The sequence below is a fragment of the Taudactylus pleione genome, unplaced genomic scaffold, assembly GCF_031769625.1.
Source record: "Taudactylus pleione unplaced genomic scaffold, aTauple2 ptg000154l, whole genome shotgun sequence".
Lineage (NCBI taxonomy): Eukaryota > Metazoa > Chordata > Amphibia > Anura > Myobatrachidae > Taudactylus > Taudactylus pleione.
In genome coordinates this window covers 5,315,832-5,342,824 of record NW_028284556.1, presented here as the reverse complement: position 1 = coordinate 5,342,824, position 26,993 = coordinate 5,315,832, and the positions used below count along the sequence as shown (strand labels likewise).

Here is a 26,993-nt window from a genome sequence, read left to right as displayed (position 1 = left end):
AAGTCGTAACCGCGACTTGTAACAGGATCCCCCCCTTGACGCAGGGTTGAAGAACCCCCAGAACCTGGTATGTCTGGAAAATCCTGAAAGAATTGTCTTCTCAGCCTGGGAGTATGTAGAGCAGTCTCAGGAACCAAGGAGTGTTCCTCCGGACCATAGTCCTTTCAGTGGACTAAGAACTGCAGATGCCCCTGGAAATTCTAGAGCCCAAGACCCTCTCCACTACAAACACGTGCTGGCTGTGGACCACAACTGAAGCAGGCCTGGATGAGACCCTAGCTTTGAACTTAGCTGAAGAGAAGACCAGCTTGAGTAAGTTACAGTGGAAGGTACTGTTGATAGGAGAGAGTTGGGTAACTAAAGTTTGAAGACTACCGGGTTCACCTGTGACATGATTCGAAACGGACCAATAAACCTAGGATCCAACTTCTGGGTAGGTTGGCGGAGCTTGATGTTTTTGGTGGAGAGCCAAACGAAATCAACCCTCTTAAATCCACACAACCTCCGACGTTTATTTTTTGAGCGGAGAGATACTTTCCGAAGGCTTTGATGGACCTTACTCCAAATATGATGGAGCCAAGAGACAGAAGATGAGGCTGGTGAACAGGAGTCAAAAGCATTTGCCCTCGAATGTTGCCCTGTAACACAGAATAATGGGGATACCAAAGATGCAGAATGGCATGAATTGTTAAAATCAAACTCAGCAAGCGGAAGATGGGATACCCAGTCATTATGACACTTAGAAACATAGCAGCATAGATATTGTTCCAGACACTGGTTAACACTCAGTTTGTCTATTGTTCTGTGGATGGTAACCTGAAGAAAGGCAATGCAGAGGGAAGAACTGCGCCACGAATTGTGTTTCTTGATCCAACACAATATCCCTCGGTAAGTCGTGTACCCAAAAGATGTGTTGGAGAAACAAGCCAGAGAGTTTTTTGGCAAAAGGAAGCTTTGGAAATGGTATGAAGTGTGCCATTTTGCTAAAGCCGTCCACCACCGTCCAGATCATGGAGCATCGAGTAGACACTGGGAGGTCGATGATGAAATCCTTGGCGATGTGGGTCCAGGGTCTCCTAGGTATGGAAAGTGGAAGTAAACAGACCTGAAGGAGCTGTCCGAGGTGTCTTATTTCGGGCACAGACCTCATATGCCAGGACAAATTCACACACATCTTTGATCAACGAAGGCCACCAAACAGAGCGGGAGAGTAACTCTAAGGTCTTACTGATGCCTGGGTGACCAGAAACTCGACAAGAGTGAAAATCCAGTAGAACTGCTTTTCTAAACTTCTCGGGAACAAAAACGACCAGAAGGCTTCTCAGGAGGTGACTGATTGACCGGCCTGAATGAGATCAACCAGATTTCGGGTGATGGCACAATGGAAGAAGGAGTCCGGAATGATAGCTTTGTCTGCCCTGGAGACCTGTTGTATAGGTTCAAAGCTCCTGGATAGGGTGTTAAGCCTTGATGTTCTTTGAATCAGGACGGAAGGAGATGAGAAAGTTGAATCGGGTAGAAAATAATGCCCAACGAGTTCAGCCTTTTAGCAAACTCAATGTAAGACAGGTTTTTGTGGTCAGTAAGAACCATAATCCAGTGTTTGGCCCCTTCCAGTCAATGACTCCAGTCCTCAAAAGCTCACTTAATTGCTAGCAACTCCCGATTTCCCACATCATAGTTACGTTCAGCAGAGGAAAATTTGCGAGAAAAGAATGCACACGGGTGCAAATTATCATCAGAAGGATTTTTCTGTGACAAAACAGCTCCAGCTCCTACTTCAGAGGCATCCACCTCCAGGACAAATGGAAGGTCAGGATCAGGATGTCAGAGAACCGATGCCTGAGTGAATGCGACCCTGAGGGCTTCGAAAGACTGGATCGCCTTAATTGACCAATTTTGGGTATCTACTCCTTTTTTGGTCAGGTTCACAATAGGTGCCATAATGCTGGAGAAAGATTTAATGAATCGGCGATAGTAATTTGAAAAGCTGAGGAAACGCTTGATAACCTTAAGGGAAGTTGGTTGGACCCACTTCAGTATAGCCTTGACTTTACCAGGATCCATCGAAAATCCCTGTGACGAGATGGTATAACCCAGAAAAAAGCCTGAGTGACATCGAAATCACATTTCTTCAACTTGGCGTACAGGTGGTTCTCCCGTAGTTTCTGTAGAACCTGACCTACGTGCTGATGGTGTTGATCCAGCGACTGAGAGAAAATAAGAATGTCGTCCAGCTATACGACAACAAATACCCCTAAAAACTCTCAAAGGACGTCACTGATCAGGTCCTGAAAAATTGCCGGGGTGTTGGATAAGCCGAACGGCATGACCAGATACTGGTAATGTCCTGAGTGAGTACTGAAGGCCATCTTCCACTCATCCCCATTTCGAATCAAGTTGTAAGCCCCTCGAAGGTCAATCTTGGAGAAGATGTTAGCCTGGCGCAGCTGATCGAATAGTACTGGAATGAGACGTAAGGGATATGAATTTTTGACCATGATGTTATTAAGACCTCTATAGTCAATACATCCTTCATTCCCACAAAGAAAAAGCCAGCTCCCACTGGTGATTTAGAGGGGCGGATGAACCCTTTTGCCAAGGCGTCCTCGATGTACACACTCATAGTCTTTTACTACGGTACTGAAAGGGAATACAACCGACTTTTGGGTAATTTAGCACATGGAATCAAGTTGACGGCACAGTCGTAGGGCCTAGGTGGAGGAAGAACATCTGCAAGTTTTTTGGAAAAAACGTCAGCATAATCTTGATACTGAAGTGGAATAGCTAGAGGAGCCTCGGCAACCGCAGGTTGAACGGACTGGAATGGCCAAGGGACAGCTGGTACACCCAGAGTGCGGGAAGAAAAGGAAATCCATGAAGTTGCCTGCCGCCCCGCTATCCAGAAATGCCGAAGTAGTCAGAGTGGAATCAGCAAGTTGGATGGCTGCTGGAACTAGAATAGAATTTTTGGAGGAAATGGGAGCCAGGCCTAAGTGCAAATCCTCCTGAACACCTAGGCCTTACCTTTTACCGGTCTGAGCAGACAGTTATTAACAGTATGCCCCTTGTCACCACAATACATACAGAGGCCTAGAGACTGACCTCTGCATCTCTCTTCCGATGATAGGCAAGATGCAGCAATCTGCATTGGTTCCTCTGCGTCCAAAAGGTGGAACCCAAACGAGAGAACGAGGCGACCTGGTTGGGAGGTTCTGCTCTCATCTTCTTTCCCGTGAACGCCAGTCAATCCTAATGGCCTGTTGCATTAGATCATCCAAGGACTCAGAAGGTGAATGTTGAACGAGGATGTACTGGCTGCGTAGAGCCGGATCGTTCCAACCCAAGTTGCCCATCTGCGGAACTTTGAAAATTAATCCTGCGCTGCCTTCTGACCCTGTTTGAGGGAACGCAATTTAGACTCTGCCAGAGCAGTCCGCTCCAGGTCATCATACAATAGGCCCAAGGCCGTAAAGAAGGCATCAACGGTCTGTAATGCAGCATGGGTTGAAGGCAATTTGAAGGCCCAAGTCTGTAGATCTCCCTGAAGGAGAGAGATTACCAGTCCCACTTGTTGCAACTGCATCCCTGAAGAGACTGGACGAAGTCTGAAATAAAGCTTGCAACGCTCGCGGAAGTTTAAAAACTGTTGGCGATTCCAGAAAACAGATCTGGCAAATTCATTTTCGGTTCTTGGAGAGGAACTGGAAGCAAGGGAGAACGGCTCTCTTAAACACATAATGAGAGTTCCTGGACCTTCTGTGCAAGAGCTTGAATTTGAGCTGCAAGCACCTGGGCAGGATTCTGCCCCTGTTCCATATTAGCAGAACTATCAGTACGATACAACTCTTTCTTTCACACTATATTTTCTGGGCAGACTATAATGACCACTCTTAGTAAGCCATCTAGAACATCAGGCAATGAGGTCTTGCGCCGCTAACAACCACCCGTTGTTCCCTTAGAGATAATTTGCTTATCGGTACTTAGGCGTCCGCCTGGACTTACTGCTCGGAGTAGTAGCAGTTTACAGGAGTGTCAACTGGAATCCAGGGGTGATTGTACAAAAAGAGAAGATTATACAGTTGGAGAGATGTGCTTGGAAGCTGATGATGTTGTGAGCCAATGGCGCGGCTACTGTGCTGATGGTGCGGCAATAGCCATTGGTAGACAGTCAATGGTTATTGCTGTGGCTGTGGAAGCCGATGTTGCGGCAAATGTGCCGATGGTGCGGTAATTGCTGTTAGTAGATAGCCAATGATAAAGCTGTGACTTTGAGAGTCAATGGTGCGGCAACTGTGCCGATGGTGCGGCAATAGCCATTAGTAGATAGTCAGTGGTAAAGCTGCGGCTTCGAGAGCTGATGGTGCGGCTTGTGTACCGATGGTGCGGCAATAGCCGTTGGCAGGTAGCTCAAAGTAAATGCTGCGGCTTGGAGAGCCGATGGCAGCACAGAGGTGTAGGTGCAGCTTGGAAGCCATAGAAGAAGCTGGAGAGCTGGGAACAGCACAGAAGCTGTTGTTGCGGAAAATGTGCCGAAGGTGCGGCAAGAACCAATGGTAGAGGAGTAAGTAGTTTATGCTGCGGCTTTTAGAGCCGATGGCAGCACGATGGTGAAGGTGCTTCCTGGAAGCCGTAGAAGCAGCTGGAGAGTCGGGAACAGCACGGAGGCTGTTGGTGTGGCAAATGTGCCGTAGGTGTAACAAGAGCCGATGGTAGAGGAGTAAATAGTCAGTTCTGTGGCTTGGAGAGCCGATGGCAGCACTGTGAGGTAGGTGCAGCTAAGAAGCCATAGGGAAGGGAAGCTGGAGACCCGGAGATGGCACGGAAGCCACTTCGGGATGGTCAAAATCTACACCACGAGGAGGAACAGAACACTGATCATGCAGCCAAGCTGATGGAACGCTTAGATACGCTATAGTCGGCGAGGCGGCAAAAGTCCCGTGCATACAAATAGAGGGAAGCACCTATCATGCCTCACTTCCTGAGGCGTGCCGATCGCCTAGTGACAGGAAAGACTGGAGTAACCCCGTCCTGACTGGGTAAGCTGCTTGAAGGAGACAAGTCGTGACCACGACTTGTAACACTTTTTAATGGCGCTAGGCTAAAGCTCCTACCTCATGGTTGTTAATCTTTGGCAAGAGGCCCTGTAACCAGTGCAGAGTTAGATGGGCACCCAAATTAATAGGGGAGAAATATAGATCCCAATGCCTTACATCGACACAGACTATATACCTTTTTATAAAGGGAGGGAGCCTGCTACGGTCCTAACGTGGGTGGATTTCAAGCACATGGAGCTGGCTTTTTCCTTTTTCTTTCTCCTAGCAGCGGAATTATCCTCTATGGTACAGTCAGGGCAAGGTTAACAATGAGCCGGATGGAACTACAGCTCCAGGGCTCCACATAAAAATAGGCCCATTATCATGACAGTATGATTTTGACTGACCATCTGTTGTCCACACGGTTAGCCACATATCAAATGTAGTAAAATTGTATTTCTATTTACATCACAAATTAAGAAGTTTTTCTTTATTTAGTGAGACATTGGGGCCGAATGTATAGGGGTATACATGCTCACACACCTACACTGCATCGGTCATGCCTCCTCTGCTTCTCATAAAAGGTCCTTGATTATTTTCAGCTCCAGGCCCATGTGGCCCTCAATCCAGCCCTGCCACTGACACACAGCAGGGACAAGCCTGCTGGACCAATAATTGCCTACCCCTGTACAATTCAGGGATGGGAGACTATTGAATCCCCCGCCACTTGCCCCAGAAATCTGAACAGCCCAGGCAGGCCTCACTTGCTCCTCAGTGGTAAATGTTCTCAGGAGTATGAGGAGTGAGGTATCTTCAGGGGCATATACATGGTCAAGCTTTTAAACTCATATCGTTCGCCCCCTTCCTCCCTACACAAATACACACCACTGTCAGTGGCTGAGATGTGTGCAACATGCTAAGGATTCCAACTTGGACTGATAAAGCAAATCCCCTGATAAAATGGCTTCTGCTTTTCAATGTGGCATAATGTGTTTTGTGGGCACTAAAATGTGGAATAATGTGTATTGGGGTAGCACTATGATGTGGCATAGTGTTTACACTGGGCACTACTATGTGGCATATTGTGTATTGGGGCACGACTAGTTGGCACAATGTGTACTTGGGGTCCTTACAATATAGCATAGGTTCTGATTCTGAGTCAGATGCCGCAGCACATACACAGCGTCTATTAATGGTTGATCATCTGTGACTCTATGCACATGCTATTCAAACTCCTTCCTTTGTATACATCAGTGCAACCAATGTACAAGGACTGAGACGCCCACTTTCATCTCCCGTACACGCATTAATACCAAATGCCACCATCAGCCGCACCAACGAAACTTCACCCCGTTAAGTGCAGTGTCTCCATCTGACTATGGCCTCCTATGCCTGCAGTTGCGCATCTGTGTATGCAGACGCTTTCCTTGATACACCCACAACACGCCAACTGAACAGACCCCTTGGGCCAAATGTAATAGGGTGAGAGTTTAGAAAATGTGACAGTTTAGCAGTAAAATCTCACATTGGTTGAGTTTTACCTTCAAAATGGGAAAACATCTGAATGAGAGTTTAAAATTGTGAGTTTTTTTTGCCTAAAAACATGCGAGTTTGCATGTTCTCGGACTCTATTACATTGGGTGAGTTTAAAAAGGGTCAGAGTTTACTGCTAAACTCTCAAAATTTCTAAACTTTCACCCTATTACATTTGGCCCCTTGTGTCCTAAGGTACACTGCCAATATTTTTTAAATAAAAGTTCAGGAAAGTTTGTTTAAAATTATGTGCACTGATTAAATAAAACCCATGCTTATGCCCTACAGAAAGGGTTACGCTATTGTGTCGTTATTTCTCTCCAAATGTTTTACATTATAATGGGACCCCTGAAACTGTGAGGTAGAACCTTCAAATACTTGGTGTGTGGATGGTGTGGTCCGCTACTAAGGGTGATGCGTAATGTAGGAGTGGGGTGTGTGTGTAACATTGTTTTTGTTAGAGATTAGCTGCGACCACAGACACTAGTGTGCTCCCCGTACGCACCAAGAAGATATAGTAAATGAAATTATGTGTCTAGGACTGGCGCAATATAGGATTACTCTTCATTCTGTAATGATGTGTGTATAATATGTTTATTATGGGGTCAGAGTAAACAGGCATATATGCTTATACTGTTATTAACAGATAAAAATGGTAAAAATTACTTTCACATAAAAAGGTAATGTTGCATAAGATAATAGAACATCTAAAAATATATTGTCACATATAAAATGCTGGATTATAGCCAATTAAGAAGAAATTACATATGAAATATGGTTAAAACATGTATGCCACAATATCAGGGGTGCTCACAAAGATCGTCACAAACTGTAATGGCAATAAATGTATCCCAATATTCAATCAAAATAGAGCGCAGTTGATATAAATGGGATCAGTATGATTTACCGCCGGCCGCATGGTTCAAATCCTGACAGCGGAAGCCCGGCAAGGGTGAAGATCCCGAACATCCAAAAGGTAAGTATAAACTAACCTAATTCTACCCCCTAACCACCTCCCCCCAAGTGCCTAACCCCCCTCTTAGTGCCTAAACCTAACCTCCCCTTCCCCGCAGCCTAACCCCAAGTACCTAACCCTACCCTCCCCCCGGGGGTGCCTAACACTAACCCCCCATTCCCCTAGTCTAACCCTAACCTCCCGGAGGGATGCCTAACCCTAAGTCCCCCCAGGGAACCCCCTAACCTAACCTTCCCCCCCCTGCAGCTGTCTGCGCTCGGCACCCGGCTTATCTTCGACCGGTAAGCCGGGTGTCGGGCTCCCAGTGTAGGTCTAATGACAGGCGTCAGGATTTCGACGCCTGTCATTTAGCCCTTGCTGGGATTAGACAGTCGGGATTCCGTCCGCCGGTTTCCAGACTGCTTCCCATATAAATGTGGCACAGTCACAATAGGCAGTCCGGAGAACAATCTCGGGGTCAATAGTTGTACTCCGTGTAGAGGTTGGTGTAGTGAGTTCATTTTTCCTGCGGAAGCACACAATAGGTCCTTCATAAATTTCAGCTCTGGGCCCATGTGGACCTTAATCTGGCACTGGGTACAGTAGGTGTTAGGCCCAATAACTGCATAGGTGTGTACCCATCTTATCACTCGACATCGGCAGGAGCGTTAACTGATAAATGTTTTTAAACACTCCTGAAACGGTTGGATCCAGATTCTCTGATGAATGAACATGCTAAGCAAAAAATAGCTCAGTGTTTATGGTTGCACACTGATCATGTAATTGCTTAGAGAATAATTGCTTAGAGAATGGAACGTTTTTCTGGTCTGTAGAGTGATCTGTACTGTGTATACCAGGCTTTAGGCCTACAACACTCCAATGTGTTTTTTGGTCTGGGTGTAGTTAGGAGAGATAGGGACTATGATCCTAAAAATCTGGGTTCTAGACAATACCCTCTAAGCTCCGGTAATCACAAGCCAGAGCTGACACTTGTCATGGCAAAGTATTACATTGAGATATAACTAGAAGTGCGGTGGAGTCTTTACCTTTGTCTATCAATTGTATTTTTCTTATTTATACTTTTTCTGTTCACTAGGGCACAGATGTTCCATGTAGGGACTATTGTTGAAGATAGTGTTGTCAGCACTGAGACAATACACCACGCTAAGCTAGGGGTTGTTGTATGTACATTAGATTCCGCTGGTTAGTTATAGAGCCCATGTACAGTGTAGTTTGTTAGTTTGAATAGCTGAGTGATGCATACGGATAAGTTAGTAAGCATAGCACAGCTGTGCAGGCAGTGCAGTGAGCCACTACCAAGATCACAACAAGAAACTGACCAGTGAGAACTGACTGTGTTGTGCTCTTATACCTCTCTACTATTCCAGCTGGGTTAAAGGCAATTTTCTGCACATGGGTGCAAGGTACATAAACATAATTTAAGCATTCAGGTGCTCTATAGGTGACAAAGGGTGGCTAAGGCACTTGTGATGGCCATTTACTCATCCTGGTAATGGGCATCGTCACCTACTAAGGTCTCACAACTAAAGAAAAAGGCAGCTGTTCATTTGATAATTGAGCAGTGAGGCTACTAACAGATCAAAGAAACGGGATGCGGTCAATTCCAGAGATCAGAAATTCAGACACCTTTCAGAATCCCAGCTCCGGCATTCTGAAGATAAGTAGCAGGGCTAGGGGGTGGGCTAGCGTTAGGCACTAGGGGGAGGCAGGGCCAGATTAACAATGGGGCGGATGGAGCTCCAGCTCCAGGCCTCAACATAAAAATAGGCCCATTGTCATGACAACATGATGTTGACTGGCCATCTGCCCTCCACACGGTCAGCCATAAATCATAAGTAGTAAAATTGTATTTCTATTTACCTCACAAAATGAAGCATTTTTTTTATTTTACATATTTAGGGTGACATTGGGGCTGAGAGTATAGAGGTGTACACGCCCACATGGCACTGGTCACACCTCCTCTGCTTCTCATAATAAGCCCTTGGTTATTTTCAGCTCCAGGCCCATGTGGCCCTCAATCCGGCCCTGGGGGGAGGGTTAGGTTTAGCATGCAGGGAGGTTAAGCTTAGGCACTAAGGGGGGGGGATTAGGTTCAGGCACCGGGGAGACAGAGTTAGAGTTAGGGTAGGGAGAGGGTTAGGATACCAACCGACAGGTGTCAGTATCCTAACCCTGTCGGGATGCCACTGTCGGGATTCAGGACGCTGGCATCAAAATTCAAATCAAAGATAAACATTAATTGTAATGAAATTAACATATGCCTTACAATTGTTACTGTCCCTGTAATAATGTATTATATTTATAATAATGACATTACTCTTTTCATAACCATTACATTCTTGCTACACTATCATATTACACTTTCTTTATCCATCTTTTTTCGTCATAATTAGCCTTAATTATGATAATACTAAGCAGGAGTATAAAATTGAGAGGGATTTACCAAGTGACTACGTGAGATAATTACATTTGTGTGAATTGACGCCATCCAGCCATGATAATTAGTTTACCTTTAAGTCAATTAGTTCAAGGCAAGCATAATCGAGATAAACAAGGTTTTTGTTTTTCAAAGCCTAAAGAACATCTTAGATAACTGACACATTCATTCACACGGGATCTAAATAGAAGGATAAAATATGGATGAAAACTAAAGTAGAAGGCTTTGGAGGGGATTTTCTTGTCTTCTAGTTCGACTGAATTACGGCTTCATTCTGCATGTTTTGCAACATAAGCAGTGCAGTCTAAGCATGTAAAAATCTGTAATCCCTTCAGAGCCAAACCTTGTAAAATTATGCAATGTGCTTCAGACTTCAGCATTGCTGATGGAATTTAGCACCAAAAAAAATAAATAATAATAATACATTTTGGTATCTGTGAAACTGCTAGTACCCCAAGCGATATTAACATTTTGTAAGCTTTATTATAAAACTAGATATCAGATTTATCTGATGCGGAAGGAATATCTATTTGTATTTATTATTATTTGACTACGTACTATACTACCGGAGTAGCCCCCAGAAAATAAAAGTTTATAAGAGGTGCACAGAGTAGATGGGAAAAAGACCACTTCAATGCAAATGTGAAGCACATAAATAGATAGATAGATAGATAGATAGATAGATAGATAGATAGATAGATAGATAGATAGATAGATAGATAGATAGATAGATCTGGATTCATTAGTTCAGTAGAGAGGTGTCAGTGGTGCAGTGTTAGGTGCTCGAATAAGGATTTACACACAGCTTTTCAGGTTTAATTGAAAATAAACGGTGCTTTACTGGCATCAGTATGCATCAAACAGAAAACAAAACAACAAACACCCAGCCCTCACTCAGGGCAACTCTCTCAGTTCTTGAACCCTCACTACCCTCCCTTGGGCAGGTAATCTGCAAACAAAGTATCTCAAAGTCTCTCCAGTCCGGTCTCTCACAGGTACTGTATAATCACAGGCTCCAGCCTGGCTTGGCTTTAGTTGCCACAGCTGCTCACATGTACAGCCTCACAGTCTGGCCTGCTTCCTTGCAGGTAACACAAGTTCCAATCTACTCAAATTCACATAACTCAGTCCCAGAGTTTGATGGCCTGGTCTTCCACAGGTCTAGGCTCAGGCCCCCTGGCCATCAGGTGCTTGCTAGCACAATGAGGGCCTGATTCAGACCTGCTCGCAAGCGGTCGATGGTGGCCCTGTGCGCACGCGAGCCCCGGAGCGAGCGCAAAAAGCACTCGCTCTGGCGCTCGCATCCAAAAGGGGCAGCTGTCGATGTTGATTGACAGCTGCCCTGTTTGGAAGGCGGGGAACGGGGGTGGCTGAGCAAACGGAGGCGTTCCTGCAGGAACGCCTCCGTTTGTGGGCGGCCCTACTGACATCACTAGTGATGTCAGTAGGTAGACTTCCTGCTCTAATAGTGCAGGAAGTCCACTGGGGCTTGCGGCAACGAGACCCTACCGCAAGGGTCTCATCGCAAGCCCGATGGTCGCGATGGTCTTGACCATCGCGACCATCATGGCCGCTCGCATAAGCTGTGGGTGGTAACCAAGAGGTTGCAACCAAAAAAAAAAAAAACACACGCCCTGATTCAGAGCGAGCGCTCGCTTTTTGCGAGCGGCTCTGAATCAGGCCCTGAGTTCTGTCAGGCTTCCACAATACCACTTGGACTGTCTGACTGCTCCGACCCCATCTCTATATATTAGAGATGATTGGGTTCGGATCTCAGAGATCCTAACCAACCCGGACATAGGGGATCCGAGTCAGATCCTAGTCGGCTCGGGTTTTCCCGCCTGACTCGGATCTGAAAACGAGGCAAAACTTCATCATCCCGCTGTCTGATTCTTGCGGGTTTTGGATTCTATAAATGTCCCGCGATCGCCACCATTTTTCATTCCGGCTGTGGAAAGTGAAGAGGGAGGGAGCTGGAAGCTGTGCTGCGCTGCTGTGTGGCTGCTATTGTGCATTGTGACTACTACTAGGTTGTGCTGAGAGCTGTGCTGCATAATTGAGGTTGTCCTGTCCACAGGGGCTGGCTGACTGGCTATTGCTGGCTGTTGTCCTGTCCATAGATGCTGGCTGGCAGGGTGTAGTCCATAAGAGCGGGCTGGCTGTTTTGGGGTTGTCCTTTCCATAGGGGCTGGCTGTTATCCATAGGGGCTGGCTGGCTGTTGTCCTGTCCATAGGGGCTGGCTGGCTGTAGTCCATAGGGGTTGGCTGGCTGTTGTCCTATCCGTAGGGGCTGGCTGTTCTGCTGTGTTGTCCAGGGGGTACTCAGTCCATCAGGGGTGCTCTTCACCCCCAGTGTAAAAAAAATTAAAAACAATTTGTGTGTGTGTTAGCCACACCACCAGTGAAAAAAAAAATGTAAAAAATTTTTGCGTGTGCGTAATTGCGTATTAGCTACACCACCAGTGTGAAAATAAAAAAATTTATGGGCTAAAAATAAAAAATTACGGTGCATTGGGATGGGGGGGGAAGTGCTGGGCGGTAGGCTGTTTCTGCCTTCAGAAAACAGCCTGGGGAGAAAACTGGGATGAGAAAGACATGTCTGAGATTACGTCAGAGATGGGTGATTGAATTTTGTGTTAAGCTTGGAAAAAGCAGAAATGTTTCCATACACTGGACTGTTTGGATTCCGGATCATAATGAGGAATCCACGATTCGTCACATGTCACAATCTATTTTCAGGAAATCCTCTCAGACATCAGAACGGTGTTCTTGCACGATTCAACTTGTCATTGCATCTACTCTTCTGTGAGATTTCTGGGTACCCACCTGGCCCACACACAATGCATTTTCATTTCCTTGGTCACAATATGCTGAACCCGTTCGAATGAGATGCAAAGTGAAGCCGAAAGTTCGCGTAAAGTTAACCTTTTTAAATTTTGCAACATCTCCGTAGCTTTGGCAATGTTGACATCTGTAACCGCAATGGATGGTCTCCCAGAACGCACTTAGTCAGTCACTCGCGTTTCACCTTCTTTGAAGTGCTTCCACCGCCGACATACTGCAGTACGGTTAATTGTTTGTCACCGTCTGCTTGACGTAACATTTCATGAGTTTCATTTCCACTTTTTACAAGTTTAACACAAAATTCATTAGCCTGACAGCCGTGCTACCTGCAGTGAAAAGAAGGGTTGTGCTGGCTCAGGCAATAGTCTCATGCACCTGTAGGAAAGTGTTAGTAGCTGTGTGATTGTGGTACAAATCTGAGTTGGTGCGGTCAGTGAGCACTTCAAAGATTATTCCAGCTGGCGTGGTGGACTCCCCTGTTTACTTCCTAACAAGTTTCACCCTGCTGGACTTCCTACAGGTGCATAAGACTATTGCCTGAGCCATCACAACCCCTGCTCTTCACTGCAGGTAGCACGACTGTCAGGCTAATTCAAGCACTACCATCCAAACCTTAAACAGCAGCTGTCTTATGTTACATACACACAGGGCCTGATTCAGAGCCGGACCCTCTGACCAGAGCGCTCGCTCTGAATCAGGGCCCTCCTACATGAAAATGGAGCGGCCTCTTGGACGCTCGCATAGCTGTGGGTGACCACCCACAGCTATAGCGAGCGTCCATGATGATGGTCGCGATGGTCAAGACCATCGCGACCATCGGGCTTGCGACGGAGACCCTGCGGTAGGATCTCGCTGCCGCAAGCCCTGGAGTGATTTTGGCTTTATCAGAGCCAAAATCACTCCCACTGACATCACTACTGATGTCAGTGGGGCCGGCTTCAGACGGTAGGCGTTCCCATGGGAACGCCTCCGTCTGGCAGCCACGCCCCCGGTACGCCCACCAAAGGGGGCGTGCTGTCAATCAACATCGACAGCACGCCCCCTTTGGTGCGAGACCCGGAGCGACGGCTACCCCATCACTAGCCGGGTCTCGCGCATGCGCACGGCGGAGCTCCCTCCGTCGTGTGCATGAGCAGTAGGGCACCATCGACCCGCTTGCGAGCGTCCTGCGCTCGCGAGCGGGTCTGAATCAGGCCCACAGTACGATTACACAGGACGATATGAGCGATATCTTTATCGTTCATATTGTCCGGTTTCCGGCCCCCTCAAACAACCAAACGATGGTTGAGCGCGGGCACAAATGGTCGATATAGATACCGACCATCGCCCGTGCATGCAGGCCAACATGGTCGATATCGACCATGTTAGCCTGTTTACTATAGGGACCCACGATCGTTGATTGCGGGTCGTTATAATAGTTGGGGAGTTGCTACATTTGCTTTATGTTCGATCCAGCATATGCAGGACGATCAGACAAACGATTGTCTGATCGTTAAGCTGATCCGTTTGTACGGAGCTTTATACTACATAAAGCACTGCAATTAGAGTGATCCCTCCACCTGCAGCTAGGGATAGCTGTAGGAGAAACATCTATTTGAATGGAGCCTCATTCTAAGCACAGCGACTGCAGGAAACCAAACCAATTTGTTACTGGGGAGCAGCACCGGAGATATCTGAGCAGCAAAACTGCACCGCATGCAGAAGCATTATAAGCCAGGTACTGTAACCATGAGCAGAAGCATTATAACCGCATAAGAGCAGAATTACTTCTGAGTGTGGAAAAGTGAACCAATCTTTGCGGTAAGAATTCAGCGGGACGCCGATAAAAAAACACTAATATTCACCTTTTTACTGAAGTGAATTGTCAGGAACAACAGTACCTGAAGTCCACCCATTTGAGTTGCACAAAATACCTCTGTGGTGTCTTACAAATCACCACTAATATATGGGACTATATGAATATATGGCATTATTTAACATCTTTATTTCCAAACAGTACTGATAATACTTTCTGTTTTATATTATCATTGCAATTTTGTTTGAAGCGATTTTCCTTATGATACATGCACCCCTTGGGAAATATATGTAATAATTGCGCCAAGAATATTTTATGTGTGATATAACTTTTAAGTGTTTTTGTGCAGATTTTATTAGCTGGTACCCGAATTTGATAGGGTGGGCTACAGGGCTCAAACTTTGTTATTAGATAGTGCAGTTTCTTTCTTTTTTCCTTATACTGGTGATATACCCTAAAAAGTTTTCCCTCACTCCCATATTATGTGTAGTCACTGGATTAATATTTCCTTACTCATTACCTTTCTATATAAGGGTGTTTCCACACTTATGGACCACCCTCTATATTACACAGGGCCGTAACTAGGTGCGACCAGTGCCATGGCACAAGGCACCGCAGGACAGGGGGTGATGTTTGGGCGTGTCAATTTTCTGTTTATTATCATTCTCACTTGTAGCTTCCTCTTCTTTCATCCCCAGCATCTCCAGGCCTCCCCTATCTTTTCCCTGCCCTTCCCCACGAGTCCATGGCCCTTTTTTGGATACGTTTCTTATGTCCCTCTTTGAAAAATAATAGGATGGGGTGGGAGGGGGCACCAATGCTCTTTCTGGCACATATACATACATACATACATACATACACACACATATATATATACACACACACACATCCGAGGGGTATGCAATAAGGTGTCCCGGCTGTGCAGTGCATAGGTAGAGGTAGAGTAGACACGATCTGACTGTATAGTTGTGAACTGTACTCTCTGACTAAGGTTCTTGTGATATTTTGGGGCACAAAACCGTATATAAGCAGACCTGCACACTGAATAAATCAGCTCATTCGCTTCGTTATGGAGCTCAACAAAGGTCACTGGAGAACCAAAGAGCCCACAGTCAGGGGCGCTTTATCGCCCAACTGGGAGGAGTAGGGTGTCGTTGGAGAATCAGTCGCGTGAGTCTGAGATACAGAACCTGGACTTTTATAGCCAGCACTTCCAGACCTGGATGGTACTGCCCCCCTGGCCGACGAGCGTTTTTTTTTTTAAAAACTAACAGAAGGCACCACACTGGTCGCCTTATTGCATTTGGGTGCCATCAGGGAGGTAAAGTGGAAACAAAACAGATATAACCAAGGTCACAATTTCAAAGCAAATAAATAAAGAATCAATCAGGGAGTGGCGTCAGAACAATCGTAGGAGTGATGGAAGATAGTCACATAGTTTTAAATCTTTGCCATGTGGGGAGCCTTTGTGGGTGACATATGCAGCTGCACATTTGATAGAAGATGTCAGGTGTAAATATGTGAGACTTTGTCAGCCACTATATAGCATCCTTATATTTGAAATTCTATATAGAGCTCCTAACAGTCGGGAAATAGGGCTCCAGAGGCCACACTTAGGGTCAGACAAGGCCAGCCTGTCCACTACAAGCCCGCTGCGGTCACAACAGTGCTCACCTCAGCATCACAGAAAGGATAGTGTCTGTCCTGTACTTCACTGGTTGATAGCAGGCAGCACCTCCAGGTCCAGCAGGGCAATCCACAAAGTCTGCAGAACCAGCAATACTCCCAGGCAGGGGCCCTATGGGATCAGGTGGTCGGAGATGAGAGGAGGCAGCAGGGGCCCAATATGATCAGGTGGCTGGAGACTATGAGAGGAGGCGGCAGCGGGACCCCTGCGACAACCCTTCCTGGAACTCAAGCCCGCGGCCCACGTCCTGCTCAAGGCCGAGGCGGGAAACAGCCAGCAGCAGCACTGGAGGCGGGTGGAAGTGGAGCGCCTGGTCGCGGCGAGTATCCAGAGTACACCGGGAGCCGGGATCAAAGCAGGGAGACCCCAAAGAGTGCCCACAATAGCCGCTGACACCGGGAGCTCCAGTCAGGCACGTCTAGCCGGAAGCTCAGCAGGTCACGCCCCCTTATTTTTACCTCTTAATCAAAATACAGGGCCTGACAGAGGTGGATGCAGTTGCATTCGCAACTGCGATTGTGGACGCAGTGGACTCTAAAAAAGGAGGCAAACCGCCCGAGTTTTTGTAGCCGCCCTCTGTTGCCTCTCCCATATGGTCAACCCTATGGTTGCTCAGAATGCCCAATGCAAGTAAGACGTCGGGGCCAGTGACACTGCGTCCAAAGGCGCAGTCACTGGCTGTGACACGCCCCTGAATCAGCCACAACATGCCTGCATTTTTGTTGCCACTCCCCGTTACCTCCCCCAAACGTTTGCTATCTGACTATCACGGCACACATGCGCAGTAGACAAAATATCAGCCAGTTGCGACCAAATCTAAACTGCTTCCCCCTCTGAATTAGGCCCACAATGTTTACCCACAAATGCACAGTTGCAATAGAGGTGCACGGTATCAGAAATGTCATGAAAAAGAGCTGGGCGTTCCTTGGCCGCGACAGGGAGGGTGCTATTAAAACACGCATAAATGTTCCATCTTGTGGGTGTGTTATGGGAGTGTCACGGGTGTGCCACTAAAGTGTTTGTGAACACAGATGCTACATTCAAATTGGAGGCAATACTTAGATGGAAAATCATCATTGAAACTTGCACCATGGGGCTGGTGCAAGTTTCAACGGTGCGACCCATGGTGTCATCTAAAGACAAACCAGGCAGTATTACAGCATCTGTAGACGCTCCAAGTGGACGTCTCAGTCCTCCCATATCATACGCATGGATGTGGATGTAGTTATTAAGTCATTACTTACAATATGTCAACATTTTCAGAATTTTGACATTAGGATAAGGCTTTTGGGATGGGATATGTAGGCTGAAGTTAGGGTGAGGCACTAAAGCAGGGATAGGGAACCTCAGGCCCGGAGGCCGTATAAGGCCCCCTGAATCATTTGGACTGGCCCTCTGAGCTTTTTTCTGCTAGCCTCATCTGCCTAGCAGGGTTTATAGAATGGCACCCTGTAGCCAGAATGTATGCAGCAGTACCGCCTAGAGCGTCCTTAGGGCACTTCAGAAGGTCACACCGCTGCCCTTACAACTCCCCGGAGCATCCTGAGGATGACCCGGACATTTCTGTAATCACCAGCGATCGTGACCCTGCCCCCGTGTGATGTCACATGGAGGGGGCGTGGCCTGCACCAAGCCCACGAATAATGTTATATATCAAAATGGCCCTTGGCAAAAAAAAAAAAAAGGTTCCCCACCCCTGCACTAAAGGGAGGGTTAGGGTTAAGGATAGGTGAATACTACTTACCAGAAACGCTGGAGCACCACATGACCACTGCAGCAGTCGGGAGCAGGTAAGTAAATTTGGCCGACCAAGGATGATATGTCGACATTCTAACATGTCCACATTTCATCATTATCTACATGAAAATGTCGATATCATCATGTCAACGTTCTCATGTCGACATTATGATTGTCAACATTTCATACCCCAACTCCACAGATTTACACCAGAGAAAGGCTGTGTTGCGGCATTTGCATAAACTCACTAAGGGGCGTCTGCTAAAAGACGCAGCCACATCTGCATCCACCTCTGTATCAAGCCCAATAGGTTTATTGAGCCTCCTCATGATTGGCCAGCTAGCTCACACAGTATGCTGTTTAAGTTCTCACCTGTCACAACCACCTCAGTTTTATTGTAGCTTTTCCTGCAGTGTTACAAATCCGAGGATTGATGGATTTGGTTTGTATTTTCTTTTTTCTTATTGATTTTGGAAAAGGCTTTTTTTTCTTGTTCTTGAGACAGTTTTTGGCATTAGTAAATCTGGTGGTTTACAATCTACAAATTAAAAATTGCCCAAAAATGTTGGTTTTACAAAACCACTGTTTAGTAAATTTTCACCTTAAAGAATCCAGGGTGACTACCAACAGCGGCTGCTATCCTCTTGCATGAGGGGGGCTGCCGCTGCTGGTCCGGCTGGCCTGGTCCCAGCACCTGCGCATTGAATTTGGCAGGGGCCGGGACCGGCACATGCAGTATGCACTAGCCATGGTGGGGCAGCGCATACGCATAACACCAGTTTCTAGGGACTGCATCGGTTGAAGCCCCTATAAGCCGTGTAGGGCTGCCCGAAAGGTAGAGGAGCTGCTTCCACTGGAAGCTGCTCTCTGCTAATCGCAACCTGGACCAGCAGTCCCAGGGAGAGAAAACACATCCCCTTGGGGCTGCCTGTCCTGTGTGTGACTGGCAGTTAGCGCTTCCAATTGGACTGCAATTGGCTAACTGAAGTGGCGGATTGTACTGCGGAGCCTGCAGCCCCTAGTTAAATTCACCACTGGTGAATACAGCTTGCTTTAAATAAAAAAAATTTATATATATTTTGAGGAAAACATATTAGTCCTTTGCATTTTAATACAAAATATTATCTGTAAAGTGTGTACAGGTGTATTACAGCAGGCATAAATTAAATCATTAAGGCTGTTGAGCGCCATTCTCTGCTTTGTTTTCTTGAACACATATTGAAGTAGAATTCACATTTTTATGCAAGAAATGAAGAGTAGATGGATCTGAACTTAAGGTGCATACACACTTGCCGATATTTTAAAAGACTGAACGATATCGAAGAATAAAACAATAGAAACACCAGCCACTGCACTAAGCACCACAACACCTACACAGATAATATGTTACCTGCTGTTCCTAACAGAGCAAACATACACTTGAAAACAAATCATATGTGCAAAAATGGTGTGTGTGAGTGTGTGTTAACTTTAATAAATATGGGTTTGTTTACCTGGCAAAGTGAATTGCAGTATCTGGCAAATTTACACTGGGAGCATCGCTGAAGTTTTTCAGTCCTAAAATACAAACAAAACAAAAAAAAAGATACAGAAATAATACGCATTTGTAATGTGAGCAAGAGATTTGCATTTATGCTATTTCTTTACTTCATGATCACCTAGTAATAGCAATGCTGTAACTTCTGCTTCTTAAAAAAAAAAAATGTATCACTATATATTCTATGGTGTGTCTCCTGTGTGAGCCACTGCACTGCCCTCACATGTATTGTACTAAGGAAATGTTCAGGATAGAGAAATGGAAATATAGTAAAGTTGTCTCTTTGGAGTTGATGCATGAACATTTGCTAGATGTATTTGCGGTAACTGCGCACATTATGTGCAGTAGTTACAACTTCACTGCATGTATTACATCAGTAAAATATTTAGAATGATCGAGGAGCTATGCACGCCCATCATTATTATTATTATCATCATTTATTTATATGGCGCCATAAATGTTCCGCAGCGCCTTACAAAGTACATAAACAAGTTGTAGACAAGCGAATTACAGAACAATACAATACAGGACCAGGACATGGGTAATATATATTGCTACATTAGTGACCATAAAACCCAGATAAGCAACAGAGCATAAACAACCAAGTGTTAGGTGCCCTGGTGGTGAGTAAGAAGTAGATGAAACTAAAGTAGGGAGAAGCATAAGAGGGTAGAGAGCCCTGCTCGTAAGAGCTTACATTCTAAAAAGCACCATTATCAGCACCAGTATACTTAGATAGGGCACTGATCAGGAGTCGGAAATTATGAAAGGTCAGCGTTACTGAGCGTTCTGACAGCTGTACAGACCGCACCATCACTGGCTGTTGCAATATGCAGCCCGGGATTTGTACAGCCATGGCCAAAAGTTTTGAGAATGACACAAGTATTGGTTTTCACAAAGTTTGCTGCTTCAGTGTTTTTAGACATTTTTGTCAGATGTTACTATGGTATACTTAAGTAAAATTACAAACATTTCATTAGTATCAAAGGCTTTTATTGTCAATTACATTAAGTTTATTCAGAGTCAATATTTGCAGTGTTGACCTTTCTTTTTCAAGACCTCTGCAATTCGCCCTGGCATGCTGTCAATCAACTTCTGGGCCACACACTGACTGATGGCTGCCCATTCTTGCCTAATCAATGCTTGGAGTTTGTCAGAAGTTGTGGGTTTTTGTTTGTCACCCGCCTCTCTTGAGGATTGACCGCAAGTTCTCAATGGAATTAAGGTCTAGGGAGTTTCCTGGCCATGGACCCAAAATTTCGAGGTTTTGTTCCCTGAGCCACTTAGTTATCACTTTTGCCTTATGGCAAGGTGCTCCATCATGCTGGAAAAGGCATTGTTCATCACCAAACTGTTCCTGGATGGTTGGGAGAAGTTGCTGTTGGAGGATGTTTTGGCACCATTCTTTATTCATGGCTGTGTTCTTAGGCAAAATTGTGAGTGATCCCACTCCTTTGGCTGAGAAGCAACCCCACACATGAATGGTCTTAGGATGCTTTACTGTTGGCATGACACAGCACGAAGACTTTTGTAGGATGGCCTGGTGTCAAGAAGGGCAGCAAAGAAGCCACTTCTCTCCAGGAAAAACATCAGGGACAGACTGATATTCTGCAAAAGGTACAGGGATTGGACTGGAGTACAAGCGTTTTTCCAGATGCCACAAACAAACTGAAAGGGGATTCATCAGAGAAAATAACTTTTCCGCAGTCCTCAGCAGTCCAATCCCTGACCTATGTCTTTTATATTTTCCTGTGGGGGCTAAAGTGCTTTTTAATTTCCTGTTGGGGTCAATGTGTTTTATTGTTTTCTGTAGGGGCCAATGTGTGTTTTTTTTTTTCTGCTGGGGGCCAATGTGTTTTATTTATTTTTGCCTGTGTGGGCCAGTGTTATTTTTTTCCTATTGAGACCAATGTGTTTGTTATTTTCCCTGTGGTGACCAATGTGTTTTATTCTTTTCTGTGTGGGACCATGTTTTTTTTTTTTTTCTATTGGGGCTAATGTACAGTATGTGTTTAATTGTTTTATGTGGGGGCTAAGATGTATTTTTTTGTGTGTGGCCAATGTATTTATTTTTTCCTGTGTGGGACAATGTATTTTTTTCCTGTGTGGGACAATGCATTTTTTTCCTGTGGGGGGTCAATGTATGTTTTTTCCTGTGTCATGCAATGTGTTTTTTTCTGTGGTGGCAATGTATTTGTATTGTTTCCTATGGAGACAATGTGTTTGAATTTTTTCCCATTTAGTGTGTTTTTTCCTATGGGAGCAATGTATTTGCCAGCCACCAAGCACAGGAAGGACTAGAAGCTAAGAAACGACTGCAGGGGTGGATGCACAGCAGCTGCATTCTCATATTGTGCTTCAGCAATCAGCTTCACAGGTACCCTGGCAGCTCTTAAGAGTGATAATACAAATAATAGAAATTGTGAACAAGCACTGCCGCACTAGGATTCAAGCAGCCACAGCATCATACTATGGGTTTCCTCCAAGTAATAAGCATCAATAATCAAAAACAAAGTTCGTATGACACTTGCGACGCTACTAGTCTGTCATTTGTCCTTCTTTCATACAGTTCATCCGATGCATCGATGTACACACGTTCCCACACGAGATATGAGGTGTCGTATATTAAATGTTATTCTGGGTTTTCCACCAAGAAATGTTCCAATGTGCATCCAAATTCTCATAAAACGATAAATAACAAGAGAACGACCATAGTGTAATAGGTCAAGAAAACAAATACGTATCTATTCATGAACAAATTTCAAAGTGTCACTTTTAGGTATACAAAAGACCAAACAATAAAGTGCACAGTAATAAATAAATAATAAAAATTCCAAATCGACTATTTGATAAAAATTTTAACCAAACAGTGTTCGGCACCTGGCCAGGTGCCACAAAGTGAATATTGTTGGAGATATCCGGAAACCTTCCCTTCTAGGCAACTGCCAAGCCGTCCATGGAAGGTCAATTAGGTTCAGCAGGTAAGTGCAGATGGGTCCATATGCCGTCACCAACGAGTTTCAAGTGTGGTCACTCTTCCTCAGAGCTCTTAAGAGTGAGTTTTTAACTTATGCCGGGTACACACTAGATGATGTCGTCTGATCCAGTGGATCAGATGACATATCGGGAACATCGGCCAGTGTGTACCCCCCAATATGTCACTGACGACGCGCGTATTGATACCCCTAAATCTATATACCCAACATGTCGCTATTTAGCGCTACAAGTCGCATAAGAAATAATTGCTTTCCAATCCAATTGTGGTTCCAAAGCACAAAAAGTTATACGCTTAGATCTAACACAATTAGCGCAAAAACCAAGTAAATACAAAGGTACAAACCGATACATACGCATGCGCACTGGCCCAGTATGCAGTATTTCAATCCTGAATCTGCGGTTACCATCACCCAAGGATATGGAGAAAATGACTGACTACTGCCCCAGTTCATAAGCCTATATTCGGTACAGGTTTCAGAGACAACAAAGGCACAGAATAACAGATGCTCATTGGTTCTTGCTTCAGGTCACTCCGTTCATTGGTTAGTTCATATGGTGTCATCAGAGGTATGGATCAGCTTTCCAGCTGCTTCTTTGTGTAGGTTTCCCAACAAAGAACTAATAAAAAACACTACATACAGAGATACATTCTAACCTATTATTCATATCTTGCGAACGCATGCTGCGATCTCCTTGCCGATAGAACCAATGATCTACAAATAAACAGGGATTTAGAAAGGTACCAAACATGACATGTCTACTAGCTTCTGTACCTTAAATATCATATACATACATTTCACAACATAATTATTGGCTAATAAAACCTCTAATATCAGGTTTAATGTGAAGGAACCTTTTTATACATATGTGTTCGCATATGTGCGTCTGTGTAATGTTCGTATGTATGTATGCGAGTACGCATGTGAGCGTCTATGTGTATGCATGTATGTTTTATTTGTGTGTGTTATGTGCATCAGAGTATGTGTAATGGAGATTTTATATATATATATATATATATATATATATATATACACACACACACACACACACACACACACACACAGTCAGGTGCATAAATATTGGGACATTGACAGAATTTTCATATTTTGGCCTCTATTCACCACCACAATGGCTTTGAAATAAAACAAACAAGATGTGCTTTAACTGCCGTCTTTCAGATTTAATTTGAGGGTAATTACATCCAAATCAGGTGAACGGTGTAGGAATTACAACGGTTTCTATATGTGCCTCCCACTTTTCAAGGGGCCAAAAGTAATGGGACTATCAAGTCAAAAGCTATTTCATGGACAGGTGTGGGCTATTCCCTCGTTATTTCATTATCAATTAAGCAGGTAAATGGTCTGGAGTTGATTCTAGGTGTGACATTTGCATTTGGAATCAGTTGCTGTCAACTCTCAATATGAGATCCAAAGAGCTGTCACTATCAGTGAAGCAAGCCATCATTAGGCTGAAAAATCAAAACAAACCCATCAGAGAGATAGCAACATTAGGTGTGGCCAAATCAACTGTTTGGAACATTCTTAAAAAGAAAGAATGCACCGGAGAGCTCAGCAACACCAAAAGACCCGGAAGACCACAGAAAACAACTGTGGTGGATGACTGAAGAATTATTTCCCTGGTGAAGAAAAACCTCTTCACAACAGTTGGCCAAATCAAGAACACTCTCCAGGAGGTAGGTGTATATGTGTCAAAGTCAACAATCAAGAGAAGACGTCACAAGAGTGAATATAGAGGGTTCACCACAAGATGTAAACCATTGGTAAGCCTCAAAAACAGGAAGACCAGATTAGAGTTTGCCAAACAACATCTAAAAAAGCCATTACAGTTCTGGAACAACATCCTATGGACAGATGAGACAAAGATCAACTTGTACCAGAGTGATGGGAAGAGAAGAGTATGGAGAAGGAAAGGAACTGCTCATGATTCAAAACATACCAAAGGCTGCCAAAGGAACTGGTTCACTTGTATTGATTGATGATGTGACTGCTGACAAAAGCATCAGAATGAATTCTGAAGTGTTTCGGGCAATATTATATGCTCATATTCAGCCAAATGCTTCAGAACTCATTGGACGGCGCTTCACAGTGCAGATGGACAATGACCCGAAGCATACTGCAAAAGCAACCAAAGAATTTTTTAAGGCTAAAGAGTGGAATGTTATGCAATGGCCAAATCAATCCCCTGACCTGATTCCAATTGAGCATGCATTTCACTTGATGAAGACAAAACTGAAGGGAAAATTCCCCAAGAACAAGCAGGAACTGAAGCCATTTGCAGTAGAGGTCTGGCAGAGCATCACTAGGGATGAAACCCAGCGTCTGGTGATGTCTATGCGCTCCAGACTTCAGTCTGTAATTGCCTGCAAAGGATGTGCAACAAAGTATTAAAAAGTGAAAGTTAGATTTAGGATTGTTTAGTTTGTCCCATTACTTTTGGCCCCTTAAAAAGTGGGAGGCACATATAGAAACCGTTGTAATTCCTACACCGTTCACCTGATTTGGATGTAATTACCCTCAAATTAACTCTGAAAGTCTGCAGTTAAAGCACATCTTGTTTGTTTCATTTCAAAGCCATTGTGGTGGTGAATAGAGGCCAAAATATGAAAATTCTGTCAATGTCCCTATATTTATGCACCTGACTGATATATATATATATATCCCCAACTTTTATCCATTTATGGCATATTTTAATATTTAGGCATTGCCTGAACCAAATTCTAAGTTGTAATTAAAGGTTTATTTCTAATCAGGGGGAGACCCCCAGCTTTTGCCACCTTGTCTGGTAGCTTGCGACAGGCCCCTCTCCACTTAGAGTGTAGGTGTCAGTTCCTATGAACCAAATCAGCACCGAACAAAAAGGTATACAATTGTTAATGATCTGCAGGTTCCTGACAATGATTCCCAACTTTGCATTTAGAACGCTTCTCTGATCATATCACTATCTGTGTTACATTTTAATTATTTGTTACAGGCATATTGTATCAGTATGCAGAGTTTCTCAAAACATATGCAAACACCCACAGACATACACATTAAACCTGTTTTCCACATTCTGACTAAACCTTGTAGTAATATAAATATATATTTGTGCGTATCGGAATTGCGCTGATGCAGAGTAGCGTCCAAGCAATTCGTCATCAGGCCATAGACTCGTCAGGTAATAAATGCAAGCGATCATATCCAATTATCTGACTTCGACACGCTCTTCCGGCAATATCGTCAGATCCAGATCGGCCCTCTCCGAAAGAATTTGCTAAAATAGTAGTGCATAGGATACTGTAGGGTAACACAATCTGCTGATGGCTTTACCCTATCGGGGGGCTAAGTTCAGGAATGTTTCACAGTGTGCCGGTAGAAAAGCCAGGGCCACTTGCTTGTGTTTGCCCCCCAGCCTGAAAGTTGCCAGCCAGCCTCTGTCCACGGGTGACATTAGGGAGTTTAGACTGGCGAATATGCAGATTCACTGCAAACAGTGGTCACATACGCCAAAAGAGGCAGAGTGTAATTTGCCAGAGACTGAGTTAACACTCTTCCACTTTGGCAAATGCATTTTTAATACATGCATTCGGTAATTGGTCCTTCTTCAACTTAATAATGTACAAAGCAGGGCAATGCATTTAGAGATCTTAAAAGGCATGCTTATTACATCTCCCCCTTCATTTTTTATATTAAGAGAAATGGTGTGGCACCCACTCTTTTTAAAAACGTTTGGTGTACTGCACTACTACACTTATTAGCTGCTCATCAACTTGTTACTAAAACTGCATGTTCTCTGTACGGAGCAAATCAATTGTTTCTACATTTGAGCACCCATTAGCATTTACCACGCCTACAAGCTCAGGGTTTTCAGGGTTTATGTGTGGCTAATGGGTGTCTATCGGAGAAACAATTGAATTGCTCTGATAGACGTCCATTACTATAGACGGCCAGCGGGTTGCACGCGGCATAATTGAATTGCCCCCTAAGAGCTCCTCATATAAAAGGTATGTGTACCTACACTGGTTAAAATGTTTACAGTTAAAATTCCGACATTCAAATTGCTGCAGCAGATGGTCAACATTCGTTATGTCCAAATGTTTAAATTGTCCACATCATTAATGTCGACACCTACAAAATGTCAACATTGCCAGAAAGACAACATCAGAAATGTCGATATTATCATAATGTTGTTATTACCATTACTATTACCAGTAGGCTTAGGGCTACAGTAAGGGTCAGAGATAGAATTACATGCTGAATGTCAACATGTCAACATGTTCAATGTCAAAAACGGAGACAACGCAACTTAAAGAAGAAAAGAAAATCGAGGCGCGGAGTTGGTGATATTTTTTAAACAACATGTGTTTCATACACTTCGAGTCCGTTGAATGCGCAAAAACAGAGCTGGATCTTTT

General features: G+C 44.6%; 1 protein-coding gene across 1 annotated transcript in view; it reads right to left on the bottom strand.

The window, feature by feature from the left end:
- Positions 1 to 26,993, bottom strand: part of SMYD3 (SET and MYND domain containing 3) — a 1,005,705-nt gene that overhangs the window by 878,997 nt on the left and 99,715 nt on the right. Inside the window, exon 2 of the mRNA XM_088474473.1 lies at positions 19,539 to 19,602. Coding sequence (XP_088330599.1) covers positions 19,539 to 19,602 — 64 coding nt within the window. The remainder of the gene's footprint in view (positions 1 to 19,538; positions 19,603 to 26,993) is intronic.